General features: G+C 43.6%; 1 protein-coding gene across 2 annotated transcripts in view; it reads left to right on the forward strand.

Moving 5' to 3' along the window:
* Nucleotides 1–27,152, forward strand: part of LOC140492000 (organic cation/carnitine transporter 2-like) — a 126,221-nt gene extending 99,069 nt beyond the window's left edge. The window contains exons 7-10 of one of the 2 annotated variants that reach the window (XR_011963463.1): nt 2,075–2,289; nt 6,412–6,557; nt 19,818–19,953; nt 25,400–27,152. Coding sequence is in view for 1 of the 2 variants with exons in the window: in XM_072590577.1 (XP_072446678.1) it covers nt 2,075–2,289; nt 6,412–6,594; nt 19,818–19,953; nt 25,400–25,499 (634 nt within the window). In the remaining variant the exon portion in view is untranslated. Of the gene's footprint in view, nt 1–2,074; nt 2,290–6,411; nt 6,595–19,817; nt 19,954–25,399 lie in introns of both variants that reach the window. The other variant, XM_072590577.1, reaches the window with a different exon arrangement.
* The last annotated feature ends 242 nt before the right edge of the window (nt 27,153–27,394 follow it).

The raw sequence follows: 27,394 nt of genomic DNA on the forward strand, positions 1-27,394 counted from the left end.
CATACACCATCTTGTCTTGTTATTATTCCCTCTTTGTTTCCAGACCAAAGTCTAGGAATTTCTTTCAAGGTAACGCTGCAAGTGTACCTGCTCTGCACCAGATGGATTACAAAAGGGTGTCTCACCATCATTTAAAAGAATTAGAATTTGACAACAAATGCTCGCCTTGTTGGGGACACCCATGTCCATGAAAGAAAAAGTATCGACCATTCACACCTCAAATATGTTCTGTCTTTCAATTAGTGTCCTGCTAACACATCTCAAATTTTCACCAAATCTCAGTCTGTCGTAAAATATTAAACTTGTGATCGCACCTCTTTGGGGAGAAAATGGTAGATTTTAGAAATGTTTTGTGTGAAACATGCTTCCTAATTTCACTCATAAATGGTCTTGCTATAACTTTAAGATTTTGTCATATTCTGGATTTTCCCAGTAAAGGGAACGATTTCTCTGTGTTTACCCTATTGTATTCTATTATTTAAAAACCTCAATTTGACCATATTTCACTTTTCTAAAGACAGGAGATTACAAATAATGGTCATGCAACCTTGTTCATAATTTCAGTCCTTAATTCCTGTTACTGTATTGAAAGTCTGATTGCTTTAGGTTTGGTTTCCGTATGGCCTGATGTACTTACTTGTTTTACATGAATAATGAGAGGTGATTTACCATGAGACATGGTTTATTATCATCGAAACACAAGATATATATACAACACTATAAAACCAGTCTTCCCCTCTAATATTCCAAGTAACCTTACAGTTCTTAAATGTCTATGCCACACACAAGTTTAAAATCTGCTTTGTGAATTCAACATGTTAGAAAGTATATACTAACCCAATTACAGCTGGTTGAATAGGTGTTGAGGCTGTTTTCTGACTCCCAAGGTTCCAGCTTCTTGTTCCTGATGTTCTCTGGAATGTGTCCTTCTAAGTAAACAAGGAGATCAGATCATTTGAAAATGAAGTTTACAATCCCACCCCTGATAATGCCCCGAATTGAAAGCAGCATTTCAATTGAGGTCTGAACAGTTTGTCTAATTGAAAGATCACTTTGTACTCTTGTAACCATTAGAGGTAACAGTGAACACTCATTTTTGGAGTTTATTTTTGTGTTCGACTGCTCCAGATTTTAGTACTTTGTGAAAAGAGATCATAACCTCTACTCCTCTACAGCTCTGATTCTTTTTTCATTCAGAAAGTTATCTAACTCATGCTTCTGAAAGTTGACAATCTCACTAGGGTCTACTTCATTCAGGGCCACCCTAAATTTAAGACATCAGCCCAATAGTCTTCATCCACAGTGTATCCCCGCAGGTATTTCCATTCAAAAGAATCAATTTCCTCTACAGGACCCCACAAAATCTGAGTGAGTGAGTCTCAGAGATTCCCAGTGGAATTTTGATCCATTTTATAAAATTTGCAGAATTTTCTTTCTCAATTTGTAAATATTGAGGTGTTTGTATTAAACGCAAGAAACATGCAAAATAATATATTAAAATTTATTAGGGAAGAAAATAATGTAGTATATTGAATGACATCCAAGAGCACGAAAGTCCATTAGTATAAGAAGGTGAACCAATGCAATACTCCAAAAACTTAATTAAATCTAAAAGGAAATATAATTCTGCAACACTGAAGGGCAAGAAGGGAACTCACTAGCTCAGTCTTTGAACATCTAGATGGATTATTGGTAGCCAACATGCTATGCTCCTCGTTGAGTTAATAGCAGGATAAATTGTTGAATGGAATCACATACAAGTACGTGTGCAGCATTTGGTGTTTTTCAAGCAAATTCCAATATAGTTGCAGTTGCTCCTCAGTGGAGAGTGGGATGAATTTAGATGACTGGTGACTTGCAGAGGATATCTGAATATATCCTAATATTTGACATTAATACAGGGTATGGAGAGCAGATGCACTGTTTGCATCCTTAGTGGGAACCAACAAATAGTACAGGGAATACAAATCAGTGAGGAAGAAAAACATAACAAACACTAAAATTTAAAAAAAGGGATTGGGCATGGATTATTTTAAAATTCATTTTTCAAGATGATTTTGTCTTCTTCTTGCAGGATGATTTTAACAGCTGAATACTTTAGCCTGTCCTTGAACACACCCAATCTCCATGGTGATGACTACTTGAACTGTTTCTTCGCTGGTGCCATCGAAGTTCCAGCCTACGTAGCATCTTGGCTTTTGCTCCAGAGGTTTTCTCGAAGGTTCAGCCTTTCAAGCACTCTGTTTCTGGGCGGAATTGTCCTTTTCTTCATTCAACCCATTCCTTCAAGTAAATGTTTTCTTAGTGCACCTAAAAACATCATAATATTTGTTCAATATTTGTTTTAAGGAAGATTTCATGAATATTTGAAATATACATATGGTAAAAGCTTTAAGGAATTTTAGCATTCTGACTGATAATGCCAGAAGTTATGAACACAACATCATTGATTTACATTGTGTTGAGGATGGGGCTGAGATGAGAACAATGATGTTTGGGGGGAGGGGGAATTGTGTCCAGTTAGGACCCCCAAACCAATTGCCATATTTTACTCTGTATCAGCATTGGCTGAATGCCTGAATTGCCAAACTGCCCTTTCATTCATAGTTCTACCAGTTATATAACCCTTACATCTCCACTGTGGATGTTGGAGATCTGCAAAGAACGGGTCCTGTGTATTAGTGTAGTTCAACTGATGATCTTAAATTAGTTTGCGAGCATAATTCTTTACGCATTAAGGATTATTTAGCAAATGCTGACCGATTACCGATGTAATTTAGTTTTGGACACATTGTGAGGTTTGTAAGTATGGGCTGGTTGGTTCCAGTCAGTGTCTTGCTTATTGTGAACAACAGAAGGAGTATGCTGTTCAGTATGATCGACCAGTCTTTGGAACAAATGGTCTGTACATCTAGCATCACTTCAACACTGAAATTCAAACACCACTTACTCATTTGTGTAATAAGCAGAGCATCTTTTTGGCTTCACAGCAAGATCTTCTTGGTGTTGAACACAACTTGTGTTGCTAGGGCAGAGTAATGGCGTGAAATAGTTAGGTTCACCTGTTGTTCAAACTTATCTGAGGTAGCTTGGACATTTTTAAAGACCAAATGTGATGTATACAGGTTCCTTCATGAGTTTGTGTGATATATTATGAGAAATGATCTGACCAGGGTAGATATTATCCCTCAGAGTGGTCTTGCCCTGTTTCCCCTTCAAGCTTGCACTGTGAACAAATTACCTGGGCCTTGTTTGTAAGATGGCTGACGAGGTCAGTCTTAATGGTGCATGTAACTGACAGAATCCCAACACGTATATTGACCAGAAAAGGTAGACATTGTCAATTTCTCAATAAGGGAAAGAAGCTAATTTCAGTTCAGCGTTTCATTTGAATTTGAGTACAGATTGGAGTCCATTCTGCCTTGTAAGAAAGTCTTTGAATATTGCTGCAGATTCAAAGATTGCAAATGCATACCAAAATAATACCATTTTCCCCTCTCAAAGAGTACTGCTATGGACAAAAGAGAGAAGCAAATTGAATTACTTTACTGTTCCCTTCCTCTGTCTGTAAGCAGAGGCGTTCAAGAAAAAATATCCTTCTACTCCTTTTGAAAATAAGCTATGATGTGATTCCTCTAAATCTTCTCTGTTCTGTGAAATCCAATCTTTAAATTATTGCAACAAACACTCTTACATTATGATTTATTCATGCGTGCAAGTACATGGAATGATTGTGACAACAGTTGCACACACAGCTAACAAAGGAAGAAAGCAGAGGTATGAATGAAAGGGAAAGTTACAAAGATGAAGAGCATAAAGGTTAATGTGATGAGCATTAATTCATTCAATACCCTTTTTCTGAGTTTGAAAAATCATTGTTCAGTGACGTTTCTCGCACTTGATTGTTCTTGCAGGTAGTGAACAATTGGTAGTAGATAGTAGGAGGCATGGCAGTATGGTTGATCCATTGTTCATACAAATCAAGAGTTTGCCTGGAAACTGAGTTTCAAAGAGGTTAAGACTAAGGGCAGGCTTAGCTGAGCTTAAAATCTGAACTTCTGTGGAAAGAATCTTGCATGTAATGATATTAACAGTAGACTTGCTGTCTCCAGACTAATGTGCTAACGGTTGGGTATATTGCTCACAATGGACTAACTCTCCCTTCATTAAAGGAAGGCTGTCTAGAAGTAAAAATTAAATTGTTCAGAGTCCAAGAGGGTTTGGTTCTGTGATAGGCTGAATCACATTACTTAACAAAATAGGTTCTATGCTTTTCGTCCTGGTCGTTGTTTGGTGATGTGAACTAAATCATGCCATTAGCATCATTTCAGGCTAATGAGTTTGAATAGCCACACTTGTTGTCCAGAACTAACTTTCCAAACACTGGATCCTCTGCACCTTTGTATGAATTTTGACTGGAATGCTCACATTAGTATACGTTTCTAAAAGATTGCACTCTTGAGTTCTGTCCTGATTCAAATTGTTCAGAATTTGTGGTTAATTATGTGATTGATGGTAGTCATGTTTTAGTCCAGCCAATTTCAGGTTAGAATTTAACAAGAAAGTACAGCTTTTAAAAACAATTTATCATCTCCATGCCATGTGACCATGACAATGCCCACAATAGACCCTACACCCATTTTCAATTTCTCTCTGCTGTCACAAAGTTCTTAATTTTGTTAAGCCTCTCTGACCAACGCTGATCTCTTGCAATTCTGTGTTTAGATTCTTCCAGTTGGGTTTTTAACATGCAACCATGCTACAACTGTCTTCACTAAAAGTTATGACCAATCACTGTAAAAGTGACCATGGTACATGATTGTTCCTCATCCAACTCTATACAACTATTGACAGTGTCAACATGCCACCTTACTTCCCACTGTGTCTTCTGTCATTCAGTGGTGTATTGGCCCAAATGATTTGTATTGTTACATTAAGACATAATTAAATATATACAAATGGAATTTATTTGCTTTAATTAATTTAAAGTATCACCATAACCATAGTAGAAAGAGAACATTATCTACATTTGTGTTGTGTGTCCACGATCCATGTCAGCCATGGCCAGCTTCCTCCTCTCCTGAGCAGAATGTGTTTGAATTCACATTTAATTTTTGATTCTTCTACTTGATACCCTTGCCTTTACTGCAAGGTGACAGTTCTGTTGCAATTTCCTTTTATTTTGTCGATATCCCATAAGCCATATTTCATTTATCTGAAAAGTTGGCTGTGCATGTATTTTCAACCAGCATTGGAAAACATTAGGTACTTCTGACACAGCAAATTCTGTCCCTTTCTAATGTTGTGGACTCCCAGCAGAAATTCTGCTTGCACAACTTAACATTTATGAAGAGAATTCATGGATCCCAATTTAATTAGTCAGGTCACAAAAATACTAGAACCACCAAGAGCAAGTCAACAGCTAAGAAATCAATGACAAGTATCTCAACGCTGAAATCTAAAAAGCCTTTCGGCCATCTCCACGACACAAACTAAGAGGATAATGGAGTACTCATCAGTCGCTTAAACTGGTGCAGCTCCAGCTTATAAAGTTCAACACCATCTAGAGCAAAACCATGTTTTTGATTAGCACCCGTTCACTTTCTTAAACATATACTTTCTCTGCCATCAGCACACAGTGGCAATAATGTGCACCATCTACAAGCTGCACTGTGGCAACTTTCCAGGTCTGTCCCTGCAGGAGCTTACAAATATGTGGTTTTTACCACCTAAAAGAAGGCAGTTAAAAGCACTTCCTGCACGTTTTCTTGCAACACAGTCCCGATTTGGAAAATTTTCAAGAATACAGCAAAACTTGTATTTATATACCACTTCTTACAACCACCAGACTTTTCAAATGGTTTCACAGCCAGTTAAGTATGAATGAAATATCCTCACTGTCGGAATGGAAGTATACGTTAGAAGATCAATCCAATGTCATATTAAGTGTCAAAAGTTAACAAAAGGGAAGTAATAATAAATATGAAAGAGTAAAAGAAAAAGGAACACTTGACAGCATTCGAAATATTTAATTGGGAGCCGGGCAGAGTTATATCGATTTTCATGAAGTTAACAGAGGGGCAGCTCATCTCAATAGTGACTTATCATTGCTGTTCTTTAATTTTGTATCTATCTTTGATGGAAGTTGCGGTGGCTTTTAACCTGAAAAGCAGCCTGGTCATTATTATGACAGCAGTGCATAGGCCAAAGCAACTTTCATAAAGCTCCAGTATTGTTGCTAACGATTGGAAGCACCATCATAATTCTGTAATTTGTAATCCTGGCTATCGAATGTCTATGCCAGAAGCTTTCTGTTTGAAAGGTCAGCCCATATGTCAAATGTCTGGCAGAAGTGGCTTGTAATTCACTGCAGCTTCCACTAACTTGATTGTTAACCTGTCTATTTTCTAGATCTTGCAGCAATTTCCACAGTGCTAGTAATGATTGGAAAATTTGGAACCACAACTGCCTTCGCTATAGTTTTTGTTTACACTAGTGAGCTGTATCCTACCGCAGTGAGAAACATGGGTGTCGGAATGAGCTCGATGGCCTCGAGGGTAGGCAGCATCATCTCACCTTACATTTTCTTTCTTGGTAAGATGATAGTTTGACCTCTATATGAAGGTACAATATTAGGAAATTTCTTGTATTATCCCTAATACGAATAGGTCACTTTGAAATCCACACCGTTCATATGCATATGTTGTAAATGTAGAGATGAATAAGGCAATAAATACACACAAGAAAACTGTTCAATGCAAAGTGCAAAGTGCAAAGTCAGTGCAAAGTCAGCTCTCAGTGCAAAGTCACATAACTTCCACCCACCATCTTATCCCATTGTCTGAGAACAAACGAGGGAGTGCTCACGTGAACATAATATTCTAATAAGTTTTATTATTCATTCACGAGGTAAGGGCGTCACTAGTTAGACCAGCATTTGTTACCCATACCTAATTGCCCAGAGAGCAGTCAAGAGTCAACCACATTGTTGCAGGTCTGGAGTCACATATAGGCCAGGCCAGACAAGGTAAGGACAGTAGATTTCCTTCCCGAAAGGATATTATTGAACCAGAGAAGTTTTTCTGACAATCAGCAACAATGGATTCATAGTCATCATTAGACTCTTAATTCCAGATATTTATTGAATTCAAATTCCACCACATGCCATGGTGAGATTCAAACGTCGGTTCCCACAACACTATCCACTTCTCTACAACAGCCCACCGACAATAATACTAGGCCACTATACCACATATAAAAGTTTTTGAACCCACTGAAGTTCTTGAAGTAATATTTTCATATTATTATAAACAAGTGACTGAGCAAAACAAACCAAATTCACTTCAAATGATCAGGATATTTAAAGATTGGAGACAATCACAGTACACGAGTTCCTCATTTAGTATTCCTGATGGGGAGACAGTGTCCCAGTCGTAATTTCACTGGACTAGTAATCAGGAGGCTCAAGCTAATGCATTTTTAAAATATTTATGGGTGTGAACATTGCTGGCTCAGCCAACATTCATTGCCTCTGAGAAAGTGATGGTGACTACCTAAAGTCATTGAATCATAGATATGTACAGCACAGAAACAGACCTTTCAGTCCTACTCATCCATGATGACCAAATTAATCTAGTCCCACTTGGCCCATTTCCCTCTAAACCCTTCTTATCCATGTACCAATCCAAATGCCTTTTAAATGTTGTTATTGTACCAGCCTCCATCACTTCCTCTGGCAGCTCATTCCATGTGCACATTACCGTCTGCATGAAAAAGTTTCCCCTTAGGTCCCTTTTAAATCTTTCCCTTCTCACCTTAAACCTGTGCCGTCTAATTTTGAGCTCTCCTACCCTGGGAAAAAGACTTTGGCTATTTATACCATATTCATGCCCCTAATGATTTTATAAACCTCTGTAAGGTCACCCTGCAGCCTCCAACACTCCAGGAAAACAGCCCTAGCCTTTTCAGCCTTTCCCTATAGCTCAAACCCTCTAACCCTGGCAACATCCTTGTCAATCTTTTCTGTACCTTTTCAAGTTTAACAACATCTTTCCTATAGCAGGGAGATGTAACACCTCGCACTTATTCTAAATTAAACTTCCCCTCCTAGGCTGATCTGATCAAGGTCCCATTGTACACTAAGATAACCTTCTTTACTTTGCATCTCAACAGCAATTTTAGTGTAATCTGCAAATGTATGAACGATTCCTCCAATATTCAAATCCAAACCATTTAGATAGATGACAAAAAGCAGTGAACTCAGCATCGATCCTTGCAGCACACCACTAGTCACAGGCCTTTCATCACCACACACTGACTGTGTCCATTTCGTGGGCTATTGGAGTCTGTGAAGTGTGAATAAACTCACAAGAATAGTAGGAAGGAAATCTCCAGGATTTCGATCCAGCGACATTGAAGGAATGATGAAAAGGTAGGTTGGTGCGTGGCTTGGAGCGAAACGTGCATTTGATGATGTTCCTATGCATCTCTGCCCTTGGGTCAGTGTGAGACTTCAGCAAAGTCCGATAAAGGTCGAATGAGTTTCTAACTATACTGTTGGAAATTTGGAGCAAAGGGAAACAGAAACTTCAGTAGGGTTTACTGTAAGAAATAAACTGTCCAGCATGTTTCATGCTGCAACTATACAAAACGCTGGTGTGGCCACACTTGGAATATTGTGTACAGTTCTGGTCCCCATATTCCTGGAAGGATGTGGAAGCATTGGAAAAGGTGCAGAGGAGATTTACCAGGATGTTGCCTGGTCTGGAGGGAAGGTCTTATGAGGAAAGGCTGAGAGACTTGGGTTTATTCTCATTGGAGAGAAGAAGGCTACGAGGGGATTTGATAGAGACATACAAGATGATCAGAAGATTAGGTAGGGTAGACAGTGAAAGGCTTCTTCTCGGATGATGACGTCAGCTTGTACGAGAGGTCATAACTACAAATTGAGGGGTGATAGATTTAAGACCGATGTCAGAGGCAGCTTCTTTATGCATAGAGTGGTTAGGGCATGGAGTGCCGTACCTGCTAATGTAGTCAACTCGGCCACATTAGGGAGATTTAAACAATCCTTAGATAAGCACATGGATGATTTTGGGACAGTGTAGGGGGACGAGCTGAGAATAGTTCACAGGTTGGTGCAACATCGAGCGCTGAAGTGCCTGTTCTGCACTGTATTGTTCTTTGTTCTATGAGAGGCAAGTGGGAGAGGATAAAAAGCACAGATTCAGAGGCCAACCTGTAATGAACCACATCATGACATGAATGTAGGGAAAGACGCTGATTAGTTCTTAGGATCTGGATGTAGGTTTGCTCGGTGAACTGGAAGGTTCATTTTCAGACATTTCATCCCCGTACTAGGTGACATCATCAGTGAGTCTCCGGATGAAGCGCTGGTGGTATGGTCTGCTTTATATTTATGTGTTTGGGTTTCCTTGGGTTGGTTGTGTCATTGTGGTGATGTCATTTCCTCTATTTTCTTTAGGAGGTGGTTAATGGGATCCAAGTCAATGTGTTTGTTGATAGGTGTTTCAGTTGGAATGCCATGCTTTGAGGAATTCTCGTGCCTGTCTTTTTTTGGCTTGTCCTAGGATGGATATGTTGTCCCATCGAAATGGTGTCCTTCATCATCTGTATGTAAAGATACTAGTGAGAGTGGGTCATGTCTTTTTGTGGCTAGTTGACGTTCATGTATCCTGGTGGCTAGTTTTCTGCCTGTTTGTCCAATGTAGTGTTTGTTACAGTCCTCAAAACTCACTAGTTCATAGGATTGCTGAATAGTTTCAGTTTTTAAATTAAATGTAAGGTCATCAGTCTGTGTTTAGGCCACCAGTGTTTTTCTTTTTTTGTTTCCAGAGCATAGCTGCTGAAGTATTAGCTTGATTTTTGTGATTTGTTTTTCTTTTCATAAAAAAACAAAGTATCAGTACAATGAGGTGTGAGGAACAGTGAGTTGAACCAAATATGGTAATGAGGACAGAAAGGATGAGGTATTGCTGCTGCAGCATGTGGAAGATGCTGGACACCAACGTGACCCAGAGTGAAGACATTTGCTGTCAGTGTTGCAGCTTGAGGAACTTCTGATCTCAATTGAGGTGTTGATCTCTGAGCTGCAGTCATGGTGCCACTTCAGGGAAGGAGAAAATTACCTGCAATTGTCCAATAGTAATGAAGTTCTTACAAGCTGTGTGGACAAGAGTGGAGACTGCAGGGAAAATGAGCAAATATACCTTGGTACAGTGAACCATTCACAGTAGAGGATAAAATTGGAATGTATGCGTGGTAGGGAACTATATAATTAGGGCGGGTAGATATTATTCTCTGCAGCCATAAGTGGGAATCCCAAACTGCCACAGTAAAGACATCCAGTGCTCATTATGCTACCAACGACATTGGTATGACTAGAAATTAAGTGTTGCTGGAAGACTGAACAGTTAGGAGCTAAATTAAAAAGCAGAAGACTAAAAGTAATAATCCCTGGAATGCTACCTGAGGCATGAGCAAACTGACATGAGGTAAATACAGTCTACAAGTCAAATATGCACCTCAGCAATGGGTGGAATGGGTTGAAGTTCATGGTGGACTGGCAATATTACTGGGGTAGAAGGGAGCTATTCTGGTGGGATGGGATTCACTTTAACTGTGCTGAGACCAATAAAATAAATAAGGCCTTTATAGAGAGTTTTTATCTAATTAGAGGTGGGGGAGGGGTTGAGAGAGTGGAGATGGAGGCTTACAAAGCAAGAAGATATGACAGCATTATCGGGCAGCTATTTGATGACAATACCTGAGGTGGGATAGGGAGGGACAGAGTGCAGAAAAGTAGCAAAACAGTAATAAATAGGACCAAATGGGGAAAAGGTATGTTTTTTAAAAAGGCAAAATTAATGGGTTTTTACATATGTGCGTAGTATTCAGAGCAAATACAGATTTATGAGTATGATTTGCACTAATCTTGAAGGTGGTGGTACAGTTGGTGAGCAGTCAATAAAGCACCCATGTTCTTGGCTTTATCAATAAGGGCACAGAATACAAGTGCAGGGATGTAATGTTGAACTGAAACAAGGCACTTGTTTGACCTCAGCTGGAGTATTGTATGTAGTTGTGGTCATTATATCATGAGAAACATGGGAATACATTGGAGAGAGTGCAGAAGCAATTTACAAGAATTTTTCTGGGACTGAGAAACTTCGCTTATGAGGGTAGACTGAAGAATTTAGGATTGTTTTCCTTGGAGAGAGAAAGCTCAGAAGAGATTTGATAGAGTAGATAGGAAAATGCTGCTCCCTCTAGTAAAAAAGAGAAGAATGTGGGGGCGTAGACATAAACTTGCATGTAGAAGTAGCAAGGGTGATGTGAGGAAAAACATTTTCACACAGCGAGTTGTTAGGATATGGAATGCACTGCTGGAAATGTGATTGTGACAGATTTACTTGAGGCAGTCAAGAGGACATTGGATAGAAATGCCATTCACGAATGTGGGGAAAAGGCAGGAGACTGGCAAATAAAAAATAGAACCAGTGCAAGGACAGGAGGTGCTGAATGGCCTCCTCCTGTGGTCTAATAATTGTGTGATCTTATGGTCATTACATGGTTACAAGAAGATCAAATCTGGGAACGAAATATTCAGGGGTGTGTTTCTTTTCAAAAAGACAGGCACGTAGGAGGGTTAGCTTTGATTAGATTACCTACAGTGTGGAAACAGGCCCTTCAGCCCAACAAGTCTACACCGACCTTCCAAAGACCCTTACACTTACTCCTGAATAATAATGCATCTAACACTATGGACAATTTAGCACAGCCAATTCACCTGACCTGTATATCTTTGAAGTGTGGGAGGAAACTGGAGCAAACCCACTCAGACACAGGGAGAATGTGCAAGCTCCACACAGATCGTTGCCCAAGGCTGGAATTGAACCTGGCTCCCTGGTGCTGTGAGGCAGCAGTGCTAACCACTGAGTCACCGTGCCATGGTAGTATGGTGTGGAATAAGTACAACAGCAAGAAATGATTTTGAATCATAAGATGCAAAATCCGTAAGTGTGGAGACAAGAAACAAAAGGGGAAACACGACATTGGTTGGAGCAGTCTATAGGTGTCCTACCAGTCACTACACAACGGGATAGAGAATAACTCAGGAGATCGTTAGAACATGAAAAAAAACAGGCAAAAGTGAGGACTGCAGATGTTGGAGAATAGAGTCGCGAGCGTGGTGCTGGAAAAGCACAGCAGGTCAGGCATCACCCGAGGAGCATGAAAATCAACGTTTTGGGCAAAAGCCCTTCTTCAGGAACAAAAGCTGTACATTAATCATAAAGCTGTACTTTAGTCTTCATGTAGATTGGAATAGTCAGTTTTTCCTAAAACAATATGTTGTGGGTCTGACCAGTATCAGGCGATTTTGGATTTGGTGATGTGTAATGAGACAATTTTATTAATGAAGTCCCTGTAAAAGACCCACTATGAAACAGTGAGCATCACTTGGTAGAATTTAGCATTTAGTTTGAGAGGATGAAACCTGGGTTGGAAGCAGCTGTGTTCAGCTTTAAAATGGGAAATAAAAAAACTACTCCTGGGAGTAAGAGGTGTACTTTAGATAGCAATCTGTAATTACTGTGCTACTGGAATCAGTGCTGGGGCTATAGTCATTTACAATGTTTTTTAATGCTTTAGTTGAGGAAAGGCCTTTTGGCCTTTTGGCTCGGAATATGTGTCGTTCCTGAGGACCAGAGGAAGAGATTCTGCTCGAGTGTTGGAGGTTCGACGCAGCAGAAGCGTGCTGGCGGGGGAAAAACTGCGGGGGTCGTGTTGCGAGTCGTCGGAGCTGCTGGAGACCATCGCTGGATCGTGATTGGACGTTGGAGGATCGTTTGGTTGTGCTGACCTGCTCTTGGTGGATCTTCATGCTGGCTTCGGCCTAACGCCAATTCAGGGACCAGCCAACCTCTGAGCTATGGCCTCAGCAGCCACTCGCCGCCCGGGCCAGGGCATTCGGAACACAGTCAGGGTGACTGTGAAGAAGGTGGAGGAGCACACACCGGTGGATCGGACGGTGTTTGTGAAGAAAGTTCTGCTGGAGTGTTGCGGCCTTGCAGCCGCAGACGTGTACTGCCTGCAGGATTTCCCTGGGGCAGGCTACTTCGATGTGACCTTCAGAAGCGTGAAGCAGTGCGAACAGCTCCTGAAGGTCTTCAAGGAGAAGGAAGGGGAGCCGCTGTTCTCCATCTTGTCGGCGACGCCATTGTGTGTGCTTCCTGCACAGAGGAACCGGGTTGTTACAATCCATATGTACAACCCCTACGTTCCAGCGGCTGATGTCCTGACCTTCCTGGGAAGGTACGTCCAAGTCGAGGGAGAAGCCACCGATGTGATCGACCCCTTTGGGATCTGGACCAGTAAGAGGCAGGTCAAGGTAACTCTGAGGGCCGATGACAGTGGGAACATCCTCCACCCACCCTCGAGCTTCGCAATCGGAGGGAGCAGAGGCTACCTGACATATGCAGGGCAGCCCAAAGTGTGCCGAACCTGCGGGAAGTCGGGACACGTGGCGGTGGATTGCAAAGTGACCATCTGCAGGAACTGCAAACAGGAGGGTCACTTGACAAAGGACTGTCGGGAGGAAAAGAGCTGCAACCTGTGCGGGGAGGCGGGCCACATGTACAAGGCCTGCCCGAGACGAGGAGCCGCCACCTACGCACAGATGGCCGGAGGTGGCAACACGAGCCGCGGACCGACAAAGTCTAACGAGGTACCGCGAATCAGCAAAGGAACGGTGCCTGGAGGCACCCAGAAGGAAGGGAAAGTTGTAGAGGAGCAGGCAGCAGACAGCGGGGAGATGCAGCAGCCGACCCAAGCTCCTGCAAGACAGACGGAGGAAATGGAAGAGGAGGGATCAAAGGAGGCAGAGCAGTGGATTATCGTTAAAAACAGGAAAAGGAAACCTCTCGAGGGCCCCAAAGCCACCAAGCGAAGGGGGAAGAGACACCTCCAAGAGGAGGATACAGGCAGCTCCTCCGAGGGTGAGGACGGGCGCAAGAAGGGTCGCCTCCGGAGGAAGAGGCAGAGCGCCGTGGGGAGAAAGGAGGGCAACACCGCCCAAGAAGGAAAAGACGATCCCTCTGAGGGGATGGGTGAAGGCCTCCCCCTACCCGGTGAGAACCAAGGGGTACCCACCGGCCCACAGCTCCAGGGAACTGGGAGCAGCGTCCCAGTGACAGCCCTGATGTCAGATGGAGAACGGGGCGATGCGGACCCTGGGTCTGACACGATGACACCAGAGCGGGGAAATGACTCCAGCGTGGAGCCGGACAACTACCTCAGCCCTGGGAAGGTCCAGCAGTTTGCTGTCACCACGGGGATGCACGCAGCTACCCCACTGGAGCAAGACCAGAAGAAAATGGACACTGGTAACCCCGCAAACTGTTAAAATGGGGTTTAAAATTGCCAGCATAAATGTGCGTAGCATTAAAGCGGCTACGCGATGTGTTTCAACGCTGGCCTTCCTGGCCAACGTCAAAGCCGATGTCCTGTTTCTGCAGGAGTGCGGGATACCGCACCTCAGCAGTTACAGGAGATGGTCGAGCTTGTGGGCCCACGGGCCGTCAGTGTGGTCGGGGGGCAACGATAGCCGCGCCTCCGGCCTGGGTATCCTGTTGCGGGGAGGCAACTTCACCATCTCCGAGGTTAAGGAGGTGGTGGGCGGGCGCCTCCTCGTCGTGGACGTCAAATACAGAAACGCTCCCGTGAGACTAATCAACGTGTACGCCCCAGTGGGTAAGAGTGAACGGTTGGCCGTCCTGCAACAGCTTCCACTGCTGCTGGCTACGTCCAGGCCGGTCATTCTGGCCGGAGACTTCAACTGCATCATTGATGCTGATGGACGATCCGGCGGGGGGGACAGTAAACCGGACGCTACGTCCAGGGCCCTGATGGAAACGGTCAAAGACGCCAAGCTGCACGACGTCTTCAGCGCCCCTGCAGACGGAGCGCAGCGTAGATACACCTGGTCACGGGCAGACGGGTCTATCCGCTCAAGGATAGATTACCTGTTTGTGTCCCGAACGCTCTCGGTCAGATCCACCGACGTCAAGCCGGTGTTCTTCTCTGACCACTGCCTCCTGCTGGCCGACTGTCACCTACAAGACGAACAGCGGGCGGGCAAGGGAACGTGGAAACTGAACACTAAGCTGTTGACCCCGGGAAACATCGAAGAGCTCAAGAGGGATTACGCAGGTTGGAGAACCGTGAAGCCCCTCTTTGAGTCTCCAGCGGACTGGTGGGAAACGGTAAAAGGGAACATCAAGAGGTTCTTTATCCTCAAAGGTGTCCAGGAGGCGAGAGAGAGGCGGGGAAAACTGTCCCAGCTCCAGGAAAGTATGCAGAACCTGCTCCTGCTGCAGACGATGGGGGTGGATGTCACGGAGGACCTCAAGGAGGTGAAGGGCCAGCAAGCCTCGCTCTTTGCCTCGGAGGCCTCCAGGATAATCTTCCGGTCCAGGGTCCGCTCGGTGGAGCAGGACGAGACGTGCTCACGTTTCTTCTTCCAGAAGGTGCACAAAGAGAGCTCCGTGCTCAGCAGCCTGAAGAAAGAAGATGGCTCGGTAACGTCATCTCAGGCTGACGTCATGAGGATCAGCAAATCCTTCTACGCCAGCCTGTATGACTCGAAGCCGACCGACAGCGCGGCCTCCCAGTCGTTCCTGTCCTCTATCACGGAGGTCCTAGATGACGGAACACGAGAGAGGCTGGACCAGCCGCTATCTCTGGATGAACTGACCAAGGCCCTCGAGTCCTTCGAAAAGAATAAAACTCCCGGAAGCGACGGCTTACCGGTCGAGGTTTATTCCGCTCTTTGGGACTTGATCGGCCAGGACCTGCTGGAGGTGTATGTCAGTATGCTCCGGGCAGGTACCATGAGTGAATCCATGAGGAAAGGCATCATCACCCTCGTCTACAAGCGGAAGGGGGAGAGGGAGGAAATTAGAAATTGGAGACCGATCTCACTGTTAAATGCAGACTACAAAATCCTGTCAAAGGTCATCGCCAACCGGGTCAGGTCTGCTCTGGGATCGGTGATCCACCCGGACCAAACCTGTGCTGTACCGGGCAGGAAGATCTCTGAGAGTCTCGCACTCCTCAGGGATACGATCGCCTACGTGCAGGACAGGGGGGTGGACACCTGCCTCATCAGCCTGGACCAGGAGAAAGCCTTTGACAGGATATCGCATACATATATGAGGGATGTCCTCTCCAAAATGGGCTTTGGGGAGGGAATCGGAAATTGGATCAGACTGCTCTACACCAACATTGTCAGTGCAGTCTCAATCAATGGGTGGGAATCAGATAGCTTCCCTGTAAGATCTGGAGTCAGGCAGGGATGCCCCCTCTCACCCGCCTTGTTTGTGTGTTGCATAGAGCCATTTGCCGAATCCATCAGGAAGGATGCGAGCCTGAGGGGGGTGACTATTCCTGGCAGCGGGGGCCTGCAGGTTAAGGCCTCCCTGTACATGGATGACGTCGCTGTTTTCTGCTCGGATCCGCTGTCCGTGCACAGACTCGTGTGCATCTGCGACCAGTTCGAACGGGCCTCGGGGGCCAAGGTAAACCGAGGCAAGAGCGAGGCCATGCTCTTCGGGAACTGGGCCGACCAATCCTCTATCCCCTTCACCGTCAGGACTGACCACCTGAAGGTGCTGGGTATTTGGTTCGGGGGGGCTGGGGCGTGCGCCAAGACCTGGGAGGAGCGGATCAGGAAGATGAGACAGAAACTAGGCAGATGGGGGCAACGGTCGCTCTCCATCGCGGGAAAAAACCTGGTCATCAGGTGTGAGGTACTCTCAGTATTGCTATATGTGGCACAGGTCTGGCCTATCCCCAGGACCTGTGCCGCCGCAGTCACCCGGGCCATCTTCCAATTCATTTGGAGATCAAAGATGGACCGGGTCCGAAGAGACTCAATGTACAAAGACCGGTGCAATGGGGGAAAAAACACGCCCAATGCCACCCTCACCCTGATGGCCACCTTTGTGTGTGGCTGCATCAAGCTGTGCGTGGATCCCCGGTACGCAAACACCAAGTGTCACTACGTACTGAGGTTCTACCTGTCCCCGGTGTTGCGAAGGATGGGCCTGGCCTCGCTGCCGCGGAACGCTCCGAGTAGTTGGACCGTTCCGTATCACCTGTCCTTCGTGGAGATATTTATGAGGAAAAACACCTTTGACCACAAGTCCATCAGGAAGTGGTCAGCACGTAGCGTCCTTGAGACCCTTCGGGAAAAGGAGAGGGCGGATCCTGTCGAGCGGTTCCCTGAGCAGACTGTCAAAGCCATTTGGCAGAATGCCTCATCGCCAGAACTTTCCAACAAGCACCAAGACGTGGCTTGGCTGGTGGTGAGAAGGGCTCTGCCTGTGAGATCCTTTATGCACGCCCGGACTCTCTGCCGCACCGCACGCTGCCCTCGAAGTGGCTGCGGGGGGGACGAGACTGTCACACACCTCCTTCTGGAATGTGCCTATGCAGAGGAAGTCTGGAGAGGAATGCAGTGGTGCTTGTCGAGGTTCGTCCCGAGCAGCGCCGTGACGCGGGACTCCGTGCTCTACGGCCTTTTCCCCGGGACTCACACCGAGACGAACATAAACTGCGCCTGGAGGATCATCAACTCGGTGAAGGACGCTCTCTGGGCGGTCCGAAACCTGTTGATCTTCCAGCTGAAGGAGTTGACCCCGACCGAGTGTTGCAGACTGGCACATTCCAAGGTCCAAGACTACGTGTTGAGGGACACGCTGAAGCTTGGGGCAGCTGCCGCCAAGGCGCGGTGGGGAAAGACCACCGTGTAAGATCGGCCTGCCGAAAGAAGAACAGGGGGCCCATACAGACGTTTTTTTTTGGGCTCTGCTGATGCCTCAGCCAAATATATGTATATATACAAGATTGAAAAAATGCACAGGATTGTAAAGGACAAGAATAAAGTCGAATCTGTGTTTGTAAATATTGACATATGTATGGCATGATCCAATGTACAGACCATCAAATCATTTATGAATAAAGTATATTTTTGAAATAAAAAAAAATTTAGTTGAGGAAAGTGAATGTACTATTGGCAAGTTTTCAGATGGCACAAGAATAGGTGTGAAGGCAAGTGCTAAGGTGACACAAAGAGCCTGCAGAGGCATGCAGACAGAATAACAAGTGGGCAAATTGTTCAATCCTTCACAAACATCTTCACTTATTACCCTAAAATGGAGAGAAAGTCGTTAATGCAATAGCTGAACATGGTTGAGGCAAGGAAATTATCCAGGAGAATTCCGGCAAGAGATATCCTTGAGCTGAGATGATTGATCTTCAGCAACTACAACCGTCTTCCTTTGTGCCTGGTCTGATTCAAGGTTTGCTAGGGATTGTCGATACCATAAACGAAACTAGAAATTGTTGGTATAATGCAGCAGATTTAGCAGCATTAGTGGACAGCAAACAGAGTTAACGTTTTGAGTCCGGTAACCCTTCTTCAGTCACTCTCCCCTAATCTCTGGGATTCAGCTCATTTGACCATATTTAAACCAAGGCGATAATAAGGCCAAGACTGAATGGCCCTGATGGAACTCAAACGTCATGTTTTTGCTAAGCAAGCGTTACTTGATAGCACTATTGATGACATCATTCACCATTTTACTGATGATTGAGAGTAGACTGAAGAGGCAGTAACTGTGATGGTTCAATTTGTCTTGCTTTTTGTTTACAGGATATACCTGGGCAAGTTTTGACATTGTCAGGTAGATACTAGTGTTGTAACTGTTGGAACAGCTTGGCAGCAAATCTAAGAGCACATGTCTTCATTATTATTGCTGGAATGTTGTGAGGGCCCTCAACCTTTGCATTATCCAGTAGCTCCAATGGTTTATTGATATCATGTGAAGTGAATCAAATTGGTTGAAGACTGACATATGTAATACTGGAGACCTCAGTTTTTAATTTTCTATCTTCACATTTTAAGCACTTTTTTCATAGACAGATTTCACATCCTTAATGTGAATTTGAAGTTATGCCATGCTGTTATCATTCCTTGCTAAAAGATTCCTTATTGAGATCATTAATTCTGCCTTATTATACTTTTGTAAGGCTGAATAAGGCCATTTCTTGATTGGTTTGAAACAATCATTTTGCAGAAACATCATTCTATGCACTTGTCCTCCACACTGTCTATGCCAACTTGAATTATCCAAATAATATGAAAATTAAAATCATCCATGATTATTAAAGTTAATTTCATACAAGCTCCCAGTATTTATTGATTTATTGATTGTCTTACAGTGTAACTACTGTTTGGAGGCTTATAAACTTTATCCCCATAACTATTTATCCCATCACTATTTATTGTCCCCACCCAATGGATAATCTTCTGAACCAAGACTATTTCTCTCTCCTGCCCTGATCTCATTCTTTAAAAACAGAGTTATCCAATTCTTTTCCTTAAAAATAAATCTTTTGAATATTTTGTTTTTAGCCTTAGTCACATGGCAACCACATCTCCATAATATTATGCCAATTTATTTCTTTTAATGCATCAATTCATCTCTCGTGTTACAAACACTGGATCCACGCAGACAAGTTATTTTTAATTTTGTCCCTTTTTTGACCACATTTCCATACTTTAAGCTGGAGATGACCTCAGTAGTGGAAAAACTAAATCCCAGCACATTATATTCCATTACTACATTGAAACTACAAATTAAAAGATATTCTTTGACCTCAATGCCTGTGAAATATGTGCTGTCTATGACTTATTGATGTGCTATGAGACTTTATGCTCCATATTTTCACAGGAATTTATCATGAATTTCTGCCGTATATTCTGATGGGGACCTTGACAGTGTTTTCAGCAATTCTTGTCTTGCTTCTGCCTGAAACCATCAACATTCCTCTCCCAGAAACCATTGACCAGATGCAGAAAATAAAAAGGTATGTTTATATAATATCAGGAAAATCTAAACCCTTAATTCCTTCTTTTCCTCAGCTTTCTGTACTGAACAAATTACCTTTATAAGATGCATTTCGGAAAGATCATGTCCAAATGTGCTTCCTGAGGAGGGGGGGGTAAAGGAGCAAATGGCCCTCCTTTCTAGGAGAGTTGGAAGGGTTGGCAAATTATGGTTTATTTTAAAAAGGAGAAGACCAGAGAGCTAAAGGTACTTGGAAAGAGAGTTGCAAAGATCACTGGTAGTTATTCCAACATTGATGAACATTGACACCAGGAAATGTGTTTTTCCCCAAATGAAAATATACTTTATTCACAAAACAAAACTTTATTACATGAGATATTAAAACAGTTCTTCTATGCAGTCTTTGAAGATAAAAATAAATTGGAATTTGACAAACCCTGCAGTTGCAATCAAAGGCAATTTCTACTCATGCAGGACACTATTTACTTACTTTTTGAGGCAACAAGAATGTCTCATAACTGAACGGACTCCCGTTGTACTTCGGCAGAAAGGAGCTCGGACAGTGGTCTTTCCCCATTGCGCCCTGGTGACAGATGCCCCGAGCTTTGGTTAATCCCTCAATATATAGCCCTGGACCTTGGAATGTGCCAGTCTATAGCACTCAGTCGATACAACGCTTTAAACTGGAACTTCGCAAGTTTTGGGCAGACCAAACAGCATGTTTCACCAGATGGTCCTCCAGGCACTGTTGATATTTGTCACGGTGCACATTCTGGGGAACAACTTGTAGAGCTCAGAGTTCTGCGTCATGGGGCTGATCAGGACAAACCTCAACAAAAACCACTGCATCTCTCTCCAGACTTATTTTACAAAGGCACATTACACAGAAGGGGACGTGTGATGGTCTCAACATCCCCACAGCGCTTTGAGAGCTGTGTGCGGTAGCATGGAGAGTCCAGGCATATGTGAAGGATTCGACAGGTGGTGTCCTCACCACCAGCCAAGCGACATCTTGGTGCTTGTTGGAAAGTTCGAGTTATGAGGCATTCTGCCAAATGACTTTGACAGTCTGCTCAGGGAACCATCTGAAAGGATCTATGCTCTTCCTTTCCTACAGTATCTTAAGGACACTTTCTGCTGACCACTGCTGATGGCCTTGTGGTGAAAGGTGTTTTCCTTTGTAAGTTTTTCCATAAAGGCTGGGTGATATAGAACAGTCCAATTACTTGGAACCTTCCATGGCACGAAGGTCAGGCCCATTCTTCATAACCTGGGGATGGATAGAACTTCAGTATTTCATGACACTTGGTGTTTGCATACCAAGAATCTACACACAGCTTGATGTGGCTGCACACAAAGGTGGCCATCAGGATAAGTGCAGCATTAGATCAATCCTTCCCCTCTTATCCAGGGCTTTGTACCTGGTGTCCCTGTGGACACAGTCCACCTTTGACCTCCAGATGAAGTGGAAGATGGCTCGGGTCACTGCAGAGGCACAGGCTTGGGGAATGGGCCAGACTTGCACCACATCCAGGCTTGCACCATCTCTCCACGCTTCAGGCTCTCTGCCTTTATTCCTGATGAAGGGCTTTTGCCCGAAACGTCGATTTCGCTGCTCCTTGGATGCTGCCTGAACTGCTGTGCTCTTCCAGCACCACTAATCCAGAATCTGGTTTCCATCATCTGCAGTCATTGTTTTTACCACTTCCAGCTACACCGAGTGTAGTTCCCAACCTGATGACCAGGGTTTACCCGCAATGGAGAGGGAGCAGTGCTCCTATTTGCCCAGTTCCTGCCCCACCTTTGCAGAACATCCTCCCACGTTTTTACACATGCCTCGACCCCTCCAAACCATTTTCCTAGAAACTTTAGGTAATCTAAACTGATGGTGAAGGGGAGAAAGGATCAGCCAGTCCTGCTTCCAAAGAACACTGTCTCACTTTTGCCTTGATTTACTTTGGTTCTGAGGCCAGTTTGAACTGGTTGCAGATGCTCATGATTCTGCACAATGACAGCAGATCCGAGCAAAAAAATAACAACATCATTAATGCACAGGGAGGCTTTGACCTGTAGGCTTCCACAGCCTGAGCTAGTCAGCCCTCTCAGGCTCACATCCTTCCTGATGGACTTGGCAAAGGCTCTATACAAAACACAAAAAAGGCAGCAGAGAGAAGGCAGCCCTGCCTGACTCCAAATCTGATCAGGATCTAAATTCTGATTCCCTCCCATTGATTGAGACTGCCCTAACGATGTAGGTGTAGAGCAGTCAGATCCAATTGCGGATACCATCCCCAAAACCCATTTTCAAGAGTTCATTCCACGTGTAGGCGATAATATCCTGTCAAAGGCCTTCTGGTCCAGGCTAATGAATCAGGTGTCCACAACCCTGTACTACACGTAGGTGATTGTATACCTGAGGAGTGCGAGACTGTCAGAGATCATCCTGCCTGGTACAGCACAGGTTTGGTTGGGGTGAATCACCAAACCCAGAGCAGACCTGATACAGTTGGTGGTGACCTTAGACAGGACTTTGTAGTCCACATTCAACAGTGAAATTGCTCACCAATTTCTAATATACCCCCTCATCCACTTGTGGACAAGACAGAGAAGTTTGGACAGTTTTCCACTGTCTCTTTCTGTCTCATCTTTTGAATATCTTTGAGGATGAAGAACCTCTTGATGTTCCCCTTGATTGTTTTCCACCAGACCACTGAAGACTTAAAGAAGTGCCCCATGATTCTCCAACTTGTATAATCCCATTTGAACTCCTCAATGTCTTCTGGGGGTCAACAGTTTCATGTTGAACGTCCACGTTCCTTTGTTGGCCAGCAGGTCATCCTGTGGGTGACAGTCAGTCAGCAGGAGGCAGTGATCAGAGAAGAAGAGCAGCTTGACATTGGTGGATCTGACTGAGAACACTGGAGACACAAACAGGAAATCTATCCTTGAGTGGATCGACATGTTTGGCCATGGCATTAGGAAAGGTGGGGGGTAATCAGTTTTAAAGTGAAGAGAGAATGAAAAGGGAATAGGATAGATTTCATAGAAAAACTGAGCCTCTGGGACCTACCTTCTTTTAACTCTTATAAACATATTATTGTATGACATGCCTTCTCTAGTGACAGAGTTCTGTGCCCAAGATAGTGGTTGAGGATCACTTGAATTCCACATAAGTTTTATTCATTCATGGGATGTGGGTGTGCAATTCTATGCTGTGGGCAACTGATTAGCTAGTCATTACCACTTTGTCTCTAGTTGGACTATAAGAGTGTGGCACTGGAAAAGCACAGCAGGTCTGAGGAGCTGAAGAGTCGATGTTTCAGGCATAAGCCCTTCATCAGGAATATTGGGGAAGCCAAAGGGGACTGAGAGATAAATGGGAGGGGGTAGGGCTCTATAATCTGCAGTCCTCACTTCCTTCTAGTTGGAGTATGTTTTGTATAAACTAACATTTCCTCCATTCAAAAAATAAAGCAATGAATGGACTTCATTGTCTGTAAAGCACTTGAGGATGTGAAAAGTACTGTTTCTTTATTATAATAATAGAGTTTTTTAAATAATTGACAGTGTTCACAGAAAAGGGGCAACAGTACATTTTGCATCTTATTACTATACTTCCATGTTGCTTGAAGCAATAACCAGGAGTAAAATGTTTAGTTCTTGAACAGATTCTTAAAGGGATTAGCACTTGAGAGATCATTGTGATTACTGGCAGCATTTCCACCAGAGTTTCTGAGAAACATTTAGAGACTCAATGTACAAAGACCGGTGCAATGGGGGAAAAAACACGCCCAATGCCACCCTCACCCTGATGGCCACCTTTGTGTGTGGCTGCATCAAGCTGTGCGTGGATCCCCGGTACGCAAACACCAAGTGTCACTACGTACTGAGGTTCTACCTGTCCCCGGTGTTGCGAAGGATGGGCCTGGCCTCGCTGCCGCGGAACGCTCCGAGTAGTTGGACCGTTCCGTATCACCTGTCCTTCGTGTAGATATTTATGAGGAAAAACACCTTTGACCACAAGTCCATCAGGAAGTGGTCAGCACGTAGCGTCCTTGAGACCCTTCGGGAAAAGGAGAGGGCGGATCCTGTCGAGCGGTTCCCTGAGCAGACTGTCAAAGCCATTTGGCAGAATGCCTCATCGCCAGAACTTTCCAACAAGCACCAAGACGTGGCTTGGCTGGTGGTGAGAAGGGCTCTGCCTGTGAGATCCTTTATGCACGCCCGGACTCTCTGCCGCACCGCACGCTGCCCTCGAAGTGGCTGCGGGGGGGACGAGACTGTCACACACCTCCTTCTGGAATGTGCCTATGCAGAGGAAGTCTGGAGAGGAATGCAGTGGTGCTTGTCGAGGTTCGTCCCGAGCAGCGCCGTGACGCGGGACTCCGTGCTCTACGGCCTTTTCCCCGGGACTCACACCGAGACGAACATTAACTGCGCCTGGAGGATCATCAACTCGGTGAAGGACGCTCTCTGGGCGGTCCGAAACCTGTTGATCTTCCAGCTGAAGGAGTTGACCCCGACCGAGTGTTGCAGACTGGCACATTCCAAGGTCCAAGACTACGTGTTGAGGGACGCGCTGAAGCTTGGGGCAGCTGCCGCCAAGGCGCGGTGGGGAAAGACCACTGTGTAAGATCGGCCTGCCGAAAGAAGAACAGGGGGCCCATACAGACGTTTTTTTGGGCTCTGCTGATGCCTCAGCCAAATATATGTATATATACAAGATTGAAAAAATGCACAGGATTGTAAAGGACAAGAATAAAGTCGAATCTGTGTTTGTAAATATGGACATATGTATGGCATGATCCAATGTACAGACCATTAAATCATTTATGAATAAAGTATATTTTTGAAATAAAAAAAAATTCTGAGAAACATTTAGCACCACACAGATTGGCAGTGAAATCATCATCCCCTGAGCTGTAGGTTTTGTTATCAGAAGTTACCAGCCGATTTGATTGTAAAACAAAGGATGTTATACATTCTAACAGGAAATGGGTACTGTGCATAATTCCTTCATTACTTAATTCAAAAATATTCATGGCTCTAACCATGAAAATATGACTTAATACATGTACCAGCCTGATGTATCTTAATTCTAATTCATTTTCCAGTTCATTTGTGCATTTAGTGTTGCACGTACTGTATATATTTTTTGCTTGTGGTCAGCCCAGTGAGATGAGATTAATTCCTGCAATCATTCTGAGCTTGATTGAAAGATGCCAATCTCACAAGTACAAAATTTATACTTCTATCTTCCCCGACATTTCACTATCTTTTGTTATTTGTAATCAGTTGTAAAGTGCATTGGTAAATCAACAAACCCCTTTATCCGATCAACTGACACTAAACCTTTTCAGAGTAGTGAAACAAATCAGTCTGGTGTGTATCTAGCAAACAGAGCATGACAGGAAATATTTAGTTAATGTGCATTATTTATGACTTGTTTTACGATTCAATTACAGGCTCAAATGTGGAAGCACTCACAAATATCACTACCGTTTTTATAAAAATGGAACAACTGGAGAAACTAATGTGGTGGTCAGTAAAAAGGAGGAAATTTAACCCAGCCCTTGCCACAGATCATCAGAAATGGAGAAGTGGACCAACAATTATCTCTTTCCAGTTTATGTCACGGACTAACATGATTTCCTATTGAAATATATTTAGCAATGCAATCAAGATACTCAGGGACCGCTATCAAATACTCAGATCAACAGGATGCTGTATCATTTTATGTTTCTTACATTTTTCTCACTTTCATTTGGAACAAACAGTGTATTTTTATGTAACACAAAATATTGTGCTACAGATGGACAAACAGTGTTTTTGTGGAGTCAGTTTTGACGTTTGGACAATACATCAATGGAGTGCACTGGCTGGCCAGTTGCCCGCATCTGCAGTGAAGAAATGGCTGCAACTCTGAAGCTACGACCTCATTAGAATCCTGCCAATGCTAATATGGGGCACCAGAGACCAACCCAATACATTTTACCAGATTGAGGCACATTAACATTGAACTCTCTGGGTTGTCAATAAAGTGACGGGAGTTGGGCCACAATCCCAGCGTGTGAGCAGTTTTAACTTATTTGTAATAAACCTGAAAGAGTATTTCTGCTCCTCTGCACCAAGCTAAAATATTAGTAGACTTAGTGGAACTGGAATGCATCAACTTCCAATTTGTATGGAAATGCATAGCACATGACTCCATCAATTCCAAATTAAAATGGCTAATGTGTTGTTTGGATTTCTAGTTTGTATTTTGATAGGAGCGTTTCACTGGGAATACCCAGCTCTTTTCAAAATATCTCCCAATCTATTCATTTCTGTCAATAGGATGGTAGGCTACCAGCCCCATTTTCAATCCATCACTACCACGTTAGTAACCAGGTCACAGAACTAAAAATTGACCCAATATGGGCATATTCTCTCTTGGTTTCTTATCCAGGAGCATTTTTGCCAAATGCCATGAACCAAACAGGAGCAGCAATATCATTACTTTCAGCTGATTCTATGATCTATTCCTGCTTGTCAACTTGAACCCAACTCCCACTACTACATTATAGATAGTTTCTAGTCAACCTGTTGAGGGATGTTATTTCTACACCTCTGAAGCAGATGGGGCTTGAACCTAGGACTCCCAGCTTAGGGACAGGGACATCACCACTACACCATAAGAAACCACTGTTGGTATTATATGGAAAATAAATCATCAGGTTAGATTTGACATTAACACTGGCATGTGATCCGAAATTTGGAGTCAGAATTGTCTGTTAAATGGTACAATATAGACAAATGGAGGAAGAGAAGATAGAAATAATATCATAACAAACTATAGAGTAAAGGAAGTGATGCATTTGTGGTTAATGATATGTAGTTGAGAATTGTGTTTTAGAAGACATATTCTAATTTCATCTATTTTGGATTGAAACTTAGGGATTACTTTACAAATGATGCAGACTACTAACTGTATGTTTTATTGAACAGAAATTATGCTACAGGACGAGATTTAGACCTATGTCTACAATCACAATTTCTTGTGAATTCTAAATACAGTCATTGATGGTGGTCAAATCAGTTTTATACAACTATTTATTTGTTTTCCTGAAACTATTATTTTGCTGTTTAATCACAAAATTACAGTTATTCATCTTGTTAGGAAACACAATTATTAAATCTACCATTGCGTTAATAAGTGTGAGTAAAGCCTGAAATGAAGCATCATTCTTTACATGATTTAGCTGCAAGTTTTTAAAATAGAATTTATTGAAACTCCTATATCTTGTGAGCTATCTCACTTCATTTATGAAACTGGTCTCACTATTATACAAAAGTAAATTGAGATGATAACTGAGTGACCACAATCCCATTCACTAATAGCTAAAAAAAGGTAAAAACAATGACTGCAGATGCTGGAAATCAGATTCTGGATTAGTGGTTCTGGAAAAGCACAGCAGTTC

The sequence above is a fragment of the Chiloscyllium punctatum genome, chromosome 20, assembly GCF_047496795.1.
Source record: "Chiloscyllium punctatum isolate Juve2018m chromosome 20, sChiPun1.3, whole genome shotgun sequence".
NCBI classification, from domain to species: Eukaryota; Metazoa; Chordata; class Chondrichthyes; order Orectolobiformes; family Hemiscylliidae; genus Chiloscyllium; species Chiloscyllium punctatum.